At 39.6% G+C, this 12,184-nt stretch overlaps 1 protein-coding gene across 2 annotated transcripts in view; it reads left to right on the plus strand.

Moving 5' to 3' along the window:
- Nucleotides 1-12,184, plus strand: part of UST (uronyl 2-sulfotransferase) — a 163,696-nt gene that overhangs the window by 54,433 nt on the left and 97,079 nt on the right. For both annotated transcript variants that reach the window (XM_027687900.1, XM_027687909.1), the window contains exon 2: nucleotides 7,803-7,846. In XM_027687900.1, coding sequence (XP_027543701.1) covers nucleotides 7,803-7,846 — 44 coding nt within the window. The remainder of the gene's footprint in view (nucleotides 1-7,802; nucleotides 7,847-12,184) is intronic.

The following is a 12,184-nucleotide window of genomic DNA, read 5'->3' on the forward strand; positions in this document are numbered from 1 at the left end:
GGGCTGGGTTTATTTCTTGATTTGATGTTAATTTTTTTTTCTCCCTCTCCCTTTCCCCAGTAGTAATAAAGCAGTTTATTGACAAAGCAATTAAATGAAACATCTGTCTGTACATTTTGAAATACTCACAATTCAGAGAGGATCTGTGATTTCAGAGTAGCTTTGCCTTCTGGAGTCTCCTCTTTTTTGCAAGAGGAGGGCCATGCCTAGTGTACTCCTTCCCCTGTCCTGCCCACACCTCTCTGCTGCATGTGTTGAAACCAGTAGGACAGCAGTCAGCCTTTCACCAGGGGTGGCTGGGCAGGTGGTGTGCTGGGCAGGGTGCAGAAAGGATGACTGAACCTGCAAAGATCTCAAAGAGAAGGTCAAGAAGGATCTCAAAATAGTAGAAGGAGGCTGAGAGCTATCAGCTAAAATTGCTGTGTGTAGGTATAGTGGGCTGAGACCAGTATATACCAGGCTATGAAGACTTCTGTGTGCTAAAGGCCAGTACAAGTGTAGTAGTTTGAGCCAGGTTTTCTCCCTGAAACTAAGAAAGTGGTAACTCCCAGGGGGTGGTGACCCTTGGGGCTTGACCCAATCAGTGTTCCTGCAAAATATAAACATATCTCTGGAGACCGGAAAAGAAGCAGTGGTACTGGTTGTTAGAAAAAGAGGTGGCCATGTTGTAGAGGCCACGAGGAGAAGGGGCTCCGGCCCCTTGGGGGCCTTTGCCCCCCCCCAGGCCCCGGTTGGGGGCTGCAGGAACTCGGAACAGTGTCAGACTGGACTGAGTGCCTGTGGCTAGGAACTGGGGGAGTTTCTCCCCTGTAAGTAGAAGTGGGAGACGCTGGGAGCAGCGACGGAGCAGCAGCGGAGACAGCAGCGTCCGAAGAGCAGTGGTAAAGAGCCAACTGATAAGGACCAAAAGGAGCAACACAAGCCGGTATGCAGCTAAGGCAGACACAGAGGTGTCTGAGGAGAAGGAAAAGCAGCAACAGGACAAGAGAACCAAGCCAGCAGCAGGAACAGAGTTTTGCGGGGTAAAAACTGGATAAACCAAAACCCCCAAACTCGCTAGAGACCCCTCTGAGAAAGAGGAGGGGGTGGTGGACTGAGAGGAGTCCTAAAGTGCAGTATGCACTGCTGAGAGAAGCGAAGAAGCTCATGGCCTCCTGAGAGATAAGCCAGGATGGCCGAAGGAATGTGTGTGGAGGGGGTGACCTTGGGCTTTCCCCCTCCTTGCTGCAGCTTCAGAGAAGCTGGCAGCCATCTTTGAGTCAGAGCATGGGAGTTCTGCACAGGGGCTTGATTTCCCCTGAGGATACCAGACTGTCACGAAGACCCCCGTGCTTCGTGATATGACCGTGGTGATGCGACCTTGTCTGGGGTTACGTAGTCCACGGAAAGACCCCCGTTTGAGGACGGAGGGCCGAGGGGCTTGGAGACCCCCTCGTGTGTGCTGATAGAGAGCCAACAACTACTACTGCTGCCTGGAAGAGAAGACACAGAGAGCCTGCTGCCTAGAGAGAGCCTGCTGCTGACAGACTGGAAGGGGTCTTTTCTTCTTCTTCTCTCTTGAACTTTTATTTGGAGGGAGAAGAGATTGGGCCCATTGTAAATATTATTGTCATGGTAGAGATAGATATAGAGTTAAGATTGTATGCAATGTATTATAGTATTTATTTATGTGTATAGTCTTTGTAATATATTCCTTCCCCCATATTGAGTCTCGTGTTTTTGTCTGGAAAACCCATCTCACATAGAGTTGAGATGTGGGTGGGAGGCTAGGAATCAGAATTGGATTTTGGGCCTGCTCAAACCATGACAACAAGAAAAAGTTGGTGTGAACTGGTCATGGAAGATTTTCAGAGTGAAGATGATATGCAAGTGTCTAACAACGGGGGATTAGGAAAAGTCTCCTAGCAAGAGCCTTGGAGGAAAATATTCAACTGCTTGATATGTGTATAGGACAAATACAGAATGTGGGTACATGTTGTAGAAATATTATGAACTTTCTAATGTCAGACTACCTAGGTTTGTCCTAGTGAATTTGTAATATGTGGGGATTTTTCTCCTAATTTGAGAGCAGTTTTAGCCAAGAGTTAAAATTGTCAAATATTCAGGTTCAATTTCATCCAGCCAATGTTTCTAAACATTCATTAAAATGGGCCTTTCACCTTGTAGAATTATAGGCTGGGAAGTCTGTCATTAGAGGGTAGATGCAAAAGCATGTATGTTATATTCTGCACTGGTTTGGAACCTTCAGTTATTCAAACCCTTCGTATCTGTATTCCAGTGGTACTTTTATATATATTGCATATGCAGAATTTCTAGTAAGTTTTCAAAAACTTATATGTGCACTTATATGTGCCAGTTTCTCTCCTAATTGTGTTAGAACTATGAAACTTGTAGGTAAACAAATATTAATTATATCATAATGAAGTTTCTAGGGTTCAGTTCACTGGGTAATAAAGCAAAATATGTATTTTTATCATATTCCAGCTTCTTTCCTTCATTGTGTTCAGTGATGTAGAATGAATTAAATGTATGGGTTTGGTGCTGGGGTTTTTTTGGGGGTTTTTTGTATTTATGATTTTAAAAATTAAGAATAACCAAAATGTTTTGAAAGGCAAGAAAGGAAGAAGAAAAATCCATTGTGGAGTGTTTTTAAAAAATAATATCTACTCTACATTTTTTTCAAGGCCAAAAATGAAAATTTTGGTAGGGTGTTAGTCTTGCACAGAGGAAACCAATTGTAGGTACACAGCTTTTTACATATGATGTAAGAAATGGCAGTTAGTCACTTTGTATTCCAGTGCAGACTGGTCAGTGGGGTTTTGCTATGTTTTGTTAATCTTCTCTGCACACCTCTGGAAAAACTTTCCTCTGCAAAATCTGTGCTGACCTCAGCAATAGCAGGGTTTTCCGTTTAGGTTGGATTTAAGCTGTGGGCAGCATCATTCTGCTAAGCTGCTGGTTTTCAAATTGTAGTCCCTAGCCCCCTTCCTGCCTTTGGACCACAAAGGGCTCCAAGACCTGATGACTAAGAACATCTTATTATTTCAGATGTGTAAATACCTATGAAATTTCTAAGGATGTCCACTGCTTATCTGGGAGGGAGAAAAAGTAAAGAAGGAAGCAGAGCAGAACTTTTCTGATTACTCACTGGCACTTTCATTTATTTTGAAGGTGCAGTTGTAAATGATTAGAGATGTTTGGTGCGGAAATTGTTCTCCAAAGCCCAATTTTGTGACCAAAGACTCATCAGAAAACTATTAAACTGTTTCTTTCCTTTAAGCATTAAATGATGTAAGGGATGGTTTGCTAGTAAAGGTTGTATTGGCGCCTGGAAGTTTGAGATGGTGACCAAGTGAAGAGAACAAAGAAGGGTTTTCACAAGACAAATTAAATTTGGCAGTAGCTGGATCCCAGCTCCTTTAGACTGCTGCTTGTGATTCCCAACAAGGGAAAACCCTTATCCAGGAAAATAGTCAAAACTCCACATTTTCCATGTTGGCTTTCTGTCTTTGTCTCTACACAATTCTTTCCACATGATGTCTGAATTATTCAAGTGGAGTTATCCTGTTTCGGTTGCTATCAAGGGGTCTTTAGTTCATACATAAGCCCACTTACCTCCTCTTTCTGTACTCCTCAGTAATATTTTGGAAAGGTTTTTTCCAGAATTGTAGTTATTTTTCTTATCTGTGGTTCTGAACTGGACACAGAAATGTTTGTCCTTAATCCTGGTGACTGACCATCTTTCTCTGTTTAAACTTGACTTGCTTCAAGCAAAACCCCCACACTTCAGTGATTCCAAGAAAAAAGGAACATAACCACAAAGTTTCCCCAAAGATTTTGCATACAGCTGATTCACTTAACCTCAAAGGTAATAAATTATGGAAAAAATTGAACTGCTTCCATGTATTCACCATTTTCTGTAATAAAACCAACTTGTTTTTATCTCTGACAGAGTCTGGAGGAGACTGTGTTCAGTCAGCTCAAGTGTGCTGTTGAGCTTGTTTGTGGAATGCATAATCCCACTTGTTTTGAGACTTGATTATTCTGTCTGACTTCTTTCTAATGCCTTAGACTTTCATACTATTACAGGAAGGCAGGACTAAATACTCCTCTCCAGGAAAAAAAAACTAGAATCATCTTCTTGAGATCAGCAGACAAGGGCAATGATGTCTTTATTAAAGCTTTATTAAAGAACTTGAGAGAAGTCATCCTGATGATTTAATGCCATAGGTTGCTTCGAGGCAATGGGCAAGATTCCTAATGAGGAAAGATGACCTTCTCTTTTATTGCTTTATCATTTCCCACAGAAAGCTTCTTTTTGTCTTGTGTGCTTAAGTGATGTCAAACACATGCTGTGTGTGCAAGAGCATATAAAAACTGCATGATAATGTTCTCTATCGTAGATAAGCTTGTTGTGTTAATATAGTTAGAATAAACGCTTGCACTTATGGCCAGTGGTTTTGGTGCTTATGGCATCTATTCCCAAGTCCCTTATTTTTACTGTGCAACCCCTCCTACTATGTCAACTGTTAGTAGTTCATAGATTGGCTTTACTTTGGTATTTTTCCATTGTTACAATATTTAGAATGCTGAATTTTTCTTTTGTTTTTAAACTAACATAATCTGATATGTATTTTCTGAAAAATGCCCCCATGTGTGAAAGCAACACCCTGTCTTAAGTTGATAAAACTTGTAAATACCCAGCTCAGGAGTCATCTTTCCTACAGATTTTTTTCAGAAATATTCTCATATATGTGCACGTTTTGCATGATATTTCTGCATGCATTAAGTCTGCTGTAGTGTGGCCCCTGTTTTGCAGGCAGAGTGGAAGCAAGCCCAATTCTGTGATATCATGATCAGTGAGAGCACATACTGAACTTCGTGAGGTTAAGGAACTGGCCGGTGTACCTCACAGACTGCTGCTGCACTCCACTGCAGCTGGACTTGTGGATTTATTTTAATGTATTACTTAGGGTATGATATGAATCATACAGCAAAAGGTTTCGCTTTTATTACTGAAAACAAATTCTCATTTAAAACTTGAACCCAAAAGAATTCAGTCTATTGAATTGATGTGGCATGCTGTTGGCTCAGAGATTGACTCTGGCTCATATGCCTGAGGAGCAGAAGGAGGAGATCTGGCAGGAGACAGGAGCTAGCTTTGCAAATCGAGTTTGGGGCAGTGTAAGGGCGTGGGGACTGTCTGAAGCTTTCCCTCCTCTGCTCTTTGTTTGTAAGTTCTGACTAGGTTTCAAATCAATACTTTGTATTTCCTTGTGTTTGTCTGGCAATTAGTTTCTGTCAGTTAGTTGCTTCTGAATTTGAGCAAGCAACTACCATGAAAATGACCTTTATATAATGCCCCATAATTTTACTATTGTCTTTTAAGTGGATACAGTAGTAACTAAAATGTGCTGTGAAAAAACCAACATTCTAAAAACAGAAATCAAACCCACAGGATGTATGTTAAAAGCCAGGGACATTTTGATGTAATTTTAATGATTAAAAAAGGAAAATGCCGTCTGCATACTAAGAACATAGGTTACGCATACAGAATGGTGAAATTGGTTGTTCGCTTTTTAAAGTACCTCAAAAATGTTTCTGTAGTATAACTCTGACACTCGATGCTGCTCTATAAGATGCTGTCTAAACTACGACTGGTAATTCAAATCCTTCTCTACAGCAAAATTGGCTGTGATAGGTGATTGCTAAAGATAGTTAATACATATGCAGTTAATATTCCTTTTTATTTAAGTAAGCATAAACTGTATATTTTTGGGGGAGAGAAGAAAAAATATATTATTATTACCATATACTGCTTAGTATCAATTAGAAAACTCAAAGTTTTCATACTCTTTTTAACAAATTCATAGTTTTCATATAATGTTTATGACATTTCTAATGTCTTAACTTGTTTAGACAACACTATCACTTGTTTTGTCATTGATCAAAATAAAACAATTTTTCTGACACAAACTGTAAGAAATGTTTTTATTGACAGCAGTGTTGGTCTTTCCACTTGCCTAATTACAAAGAGGACAAAGTTGCTATGAACTAGTAACAGCCTGATTCTACAGTAAAAGGTAAATCCTGAATGAGAAGTTTCCTTGCTCTCCTTCCAGATGTAACTGTGAGTTTTCCTGAAATGCTTATTTTCAAGTCCATCTCACTGCCTATGGAATAGCTACTCTAACAGAAAGCCATACACTACTCTGTTAGCAGTCTGGGAACTGAATTTCCTCCGTGGCAATTAGAATCGTATCAGAGGAATGGATAAAGAATTTATCATAATGTAGGGAATCAGCCATATTGGCATTAAATTAAGCAACTGTGTTGTTCAAAGGATGGGTATTTGTGTAAAATGTATAGAAAGATGAGTTTCTTGTGCTTCAGAAAATGATTCATGATTTCAGATGATCATCAAAAAGTCACTGTTCAGGCTTTTATAGCAGTACAAACTCTTCCAAGATCAAGGTACTTACATCTGTAAAAGAAGAAGTTTGGGGTATTCAGACTTATATTTAGATGAGTTGGAAGCCTTTTGACTGAAGTTTTCATGGTTTTATAACATATGCTGGAAAACCAGAGAAAAAATAGAACGCAAAATACTTCTGAAACGTAGTCCCACCTTTTTGTTGTACATTAAAATCTGTCATACTCGCACATGAATGTCTCCTTCCTGCTTTCTGGATCCAGAAATCTCAGGGTTTTTTTCTGACATTCCGAAAAACAGTGTGACACAGTGTCTTTTTTGGCTAAATTCACAAAAGAAGAGCTCTTGGGTACTGAGTTATATTTTATTCTGACTAGCCTGTGTTACCCCAGAGGCAATTTCTGCTGCGCCATTCAACACTTCAGGAATGGAGATGCTCACATGTGACATTTGGATGTCTATTAGGCACCTGTAAAAATGATTCTCCTACCCCATACTGATATAAGGTTAGGGCAGAGGTATTTTTGCTTTCTTTGGTAGGAGGATGTCTGAGAGGAGAGGCACATGTGGCTTAAGGGGAGCTTTAAGCCTTGCTGCAAGGTTTCATCATCTGCTAGGACATGTTGGGAAAGCTCCGGATTAATCCTTTGGGAGAAGGATTCAGGAAGAACAGTTGCAGGGAAGACAGACTATGTGTGTGGGGGAGAGTGTATTTTATATATCAGTGTGTGTTTGCAAGGAATGGGTAAAAAGTCTGAAATTCTTGCCTTTTTTATTGTAGCTGACAACTGGCTTGTTTAGAAGCTGCTTTTTTTTTTCTGAAGCTTTTTGTCTGAATAAAAAGAACATCTTGAAAAGGCAGGTGTCATTACATCAGAATGCAACTTCCATTCAATCGATACTGTTTGGGAACAAATGAGTAGCTTGAAGGTTGGGGAAAATACATGTTAGAAGAGAGATAAGTGAATGCTTGTCAACTCCATCAGACAAAAATCTGATAAAGGCCTTTGGTACTTTATTATTTAAGAAATCCTTTTGAGGTTAGCTGTGCTCACTTGCTTAAAATGTGCAAGGATGCAGCTGACAGTGTTTGTCATGCAACCAATTGAAAGCTGTGATTGATTAACTAAAGCTGCCTTGAGCAATTTTTTTTTGCTAAAATGACAAAGTGCATCTAATCTATTATTACAAATATACTCAAAATAATTTTGTTTTTATTTTGTCAATCAAAAATTAAAGCAGAGTGAATTTATTTTCCTTGAATATTTTACACCACAAAACCAATGGGATAGAGATACACTGGTTCCATGAATTGACAAGTTTTGAATTGGATGGCTTTTGTTTATCTCCATCCTTCTTCTTTTTGTAGGAAATTCCACTTATTTGGATGACCATGGACCACCCCCTCAAAAGGTAAGCTGCTGTTATTTTGTGTTTGCTTTCTCCTTGCTTTTTTGGCTTTTGTTTTTAACTCATTGTATGTTTACTTGTGTGCCAAGCAACATTGCTGAGTTTACATCAACAGCATTTAGCCTGTTCAATATTTTTCCCCAAGTGTTTTCAGGCATTTATAAATAACATGGGTTAAATCTCAGTGTGATTAAACTAATGGAATTTTTGTCATTGAGTCGAGGGGAGGCAGGATTTTAGTGGTTTTATCTGTCAGCACATTTATACGAGGCACTGCATCTGGATCTAACAAGGCAGGTGAAGATGGCCTTTTGCTGGCAATATCCCTGGAACAGGGGCTCTGCTGCAGGTGCAATGCTTTGAAGCAGGTCAGTAGGATAAATTTAATGAATGTGAGTAATGAGCCCTTTTATAGGGATAGGGTTCACTCTTCCCATCACGTGTGATTGTGCAGCACAAAGTTTTCCCTCCCATCATCATGGCACCTCATGACATTTCTGGTTAGGAAGGGCATCCTGATGGTTTCTTCAATAGGAAAAGAGTGAAAGCAGGCATGTAGGGTCTCTTGGTTTGTTTTCTTTTCTTTTACCCTGGTTTATTTTCTAAAAGACTATTTGATACTATATTGTGCCTGTCTTTCCAGACAAGGCTATTGTAAGTCCTTTTGTATAGTACAGAAATGCACTATACATGAGAACAGATTATTTATTTCATTGATGCAGCCTACCATGGATGCTAGTGCAGCAGGTGGAAGTGAGTGGTTAAAGATGGGGTGAATGCGAATAGCCACTATCTCTGGTGGTAGTCCTCACTCAGCTCTGTTCAACTAACCATGAAATCACATCCTGAGCCACCAGGCCTTGAGTTGAAATGTTCAACCACATGTGTACATCGGTATGGCAAAACAGTTGGCTTTTGGTCAGCAGAAGGTGGGTAATGTGGAAAGCAATTCAACTTAGCTTAGTTATCAGTGAAAACAAGCAGTAATCTGGGTTTCTTCACCTTTTTCTGTGAAGTCTGTGTGCAAATGAAATCTGTAATTTTCAGCTGATATATGGGTATTTGTTACATTCTTAAAGTTCAGACAGCTCACTTAGAGGGATGATGTACATCTGATTTTCTTCCTCTCAATGCAAATTACTCATTTTTTTTGACTACACTGTTACAAAAACAGATGTAGACAGAAGTGACAAAGTCAACCTGTTATGTTTATCATTACTAACTGAGATGGGACGTGGGAATTCTAAGGCTAAACAAATGTTTCACACTTAAAATCTATTTTAAGCAATAGCACCTCTGGCTTTTGTGTATTTATTTGTGTACCAGCTGCTTCTCTTGTCCAAGTGTACAGGAGCCTGCAGGGAATGAAGCATTATGTTTGTTAGGTCTCCACGATTAACAGTCGGCTTGGAAGAGTAAAGCAATGCTTATTCCAGACGTATATTTTTCATGCTTGCATTAGCGTTCAGAAATGCCAAGCTGTTCCAGTAAAGAAAATGCTATCATCTAGATAAGAGCTTTCAACCTTGAAAACTGTAGTCAAATTTTGGTACTTCAGGAATTTTGCTTTACCAATTAATGGTGCTGTGGATGACATCCATACTCCAATGGGCAGTACCAGTTGGACAGATTTATCCAAGCCAGAAACTTTTCTGTTTGCGTTATGAAAACATCTTTTGCCTATCTAAACATGTAATTTTGTGCTGTGATCACACAGCCTCATCCAACTGCAGCTCAGCTCTCTGTAGAAAGGCTGATTAGATACCTACACAATTGATTGGTTGGTTTTGTAGGTACTCTTTGATTAGCTACTTACAGTCAGGAAAGTTTGTGGGCTTCCTCTGTGTTCATCCTCACTCCTGAAAGCTTGGTGAAAAGCTCGGTGGAGTAACAGGCTATAGCGTTGTGTAAGTTACAAGTATTTTGCTTTTTGAAGTATTTGCTTGTGTTTTAAAAACATTGATAAAAGATGGATCATTTTGATCATCCCTTGGACAAGCTTGCTTATTCCTGAGTGGGTGGTTTTTATGTTTTGTTTTTCATTCTTCTAATCAAAACATGGGTGGGGATTGGTAAAAAGGGCCGATAATTCCTGGTATTTGCTTAGGGTCACGTTTTGAACAAGGATGCTCTTGCTTTGTAAATATCATGCATTGCATATTGCAGTTATTACCCTCTAACAGCTTCATCCCTGAACTGTGAACTCTGCAGGTGTGAGTGAAACTAATAATAAATTCACTGTAATTGTCGTTGTACTTCAAGTAGCCTCTACTCTTACGGCTAAATACTGTCTACATTTAAACTAATAGATGGTTATAGGTCTATACATGCTTTAACACAACATATAAAAACATGTCAGAAGAAATTAATCCTGAATCCAGCATTTAAAATATTTTATGACAAAATGCTTAAAAACTAGAAGTGGAGATAATGAACAACAATTCATTGCCTGGTGTTGAAATGACTGGTAGCTAATATTGGCAGTGTGTAGTTAGCTGCAGTGGAAGGCCACCAACGGTTGATACACACTGGACCATAGCTGTTTTGCAGAGTACATTCCAGTGTTTTGTTAGAAATCATATTAGTTTTGGCTTTTTGTCATGGCTAGGTGCCAAAGCTTAGGATTTTTTTTAATAACATGTGGGGGTTTTTTCCTAGTATAAGAACTGAAAATAACAGAATAAGGAATTAGCATCATCATGTTTCAGGAGATCAGGGTACTGGTCTGTTTTTTTCAAATAAAGGTGGCAGCAGCAATTTTCTCAGTACAAGCAGAGAACGAAAGCTTTGCTCACTTCTGTACATGAATATTGCTAATGTGGTTCTGGTTCTCCCTCGAAGGCCAGTTGAGCCTTCGCTGGGTGTCTGCAGAGCTGTTCCTCTCACATATTCTTACTCCTCTTTTCTCTGGCTGCAATTACTTCTGCACAATAACTTTTTTTCCTTCTTAAGTATGTTATCAGAAAGGCGTTACAACCTTTGCTGATTGGCTTAGTGTTGGCCCATGGTGGGTCTGTCTCAGAGCCAGCTGGCGTTGACTCTCTGGGACATGGGGGAAGCTTCTGGCAGCTTCTCACAGAAGCCACCCCAGTAGTCCTCTCCCCATTATCAGAACCTTGCCATGCAAGCCCAATACACCAGCATAGGCCACTCTTCTTTGGTCCTTAGGCACCAAAGACCTCACAAGATTGACTAATCCCAAGATTTTCATGAGTTCTCAGACAGATCTGTATATGCTTTCCTGAAGGTAAAGGCAACCTCCAGTAGCCCTAGCACACCTCTGGTGTTGCTGATGTTAGTATGTGACAGATAAAAAAGCAATAAAGTTGAGCCAAACAACCTTCTACACTGTCAGTGAAAATTGACTCTTCTTTCCAGGTTCAAATCTCTATCTCACTACCTCCTGGCTTTTTTTAATAAGCATCTGAAAATATGAATTTAAAGAGTTAATTTGTTCATACTTTCTCTATAGATTGGTGTCTATGTGATGTCTATAGATGATGCTAGCTTGGGTTTTAGAATACCTGTGAAATTGGTGTTTATTAGTGACTAATGGTGTTCACTTGACATATTTCATGTCTGAGCATTTCAGCGAATAAAGCAGGTGTGTTTTTTTTCGGTATTTATGCCATTTCCATATCAAATCTTCCCAAGGTTTTTTTACTCTCTTCAAGAAGATGGTGAAACTGGCTTTTGAGGAAAAATAATGTGAACTTTATCAAACCTACTGTTGTTATAGATTGGAACTTGGCAAGAGCATTAGGATATGTCCCTCTTTCAGTGGAGCTGATATATGTATGTGTAAGATCATGCAGTGTGCAAATTTTCAGCCATTAAAAATAGTCAGAATTTAGCAATGCTAAAATAAAGTAACTTCCTATGGTTACCAGACTCACTATCTGGCTGATAAAATATTGAGAGGATTCACTAAGTGCCTTAACCACAAAGATCCCCCTTACAGTTTGAAGCACTGTTTTACAGTAAAACTGAGCTTTTGAGCCTAGTACACTCAATAAAATGCTATGATTTAAAAAAAACATAAAATATTTCTCCACTTCCCTCAGTTTATTAGAAGCAGTGGGCCATGATTTAAGCCCAGCCATCAACGAAGTGCTACACAGTGGCCCACTCATGCCCCATCACATGTAACAATGACTTGGGAAGACAAATGCCATCACTCCGAATGTGCCCTCCTTCCTCCTCCTCCTCCCCTGCTTTATATACTGAGCACGATGTCATATGGCATGTGTCAGTTGGGGTCAGCTGTCCTGGCTATGTCTTTTCCCAACTTCCCATACACCCCTAGTCTTCTTGAAAAGTAGAAAAGGCCTTTGCTCTGTG

This window comes from Neopelma chrysocephalum, unplaced genomic scaffold (assembly GCF_003984885.1).
Source record: "Neopelma chrysocephalum unplaced genomic scaffold, ASM398488v2 Primary Assembly neopelma1_23, whole genome shotgun sequence".
In the NCBI taxonomy this organism is placed as follows: Eukaryota; Metazoa; Chordata; class Aves; order Passeriformes; family Pipridae; genus Neopelma; species Neopelma chrysocephalum.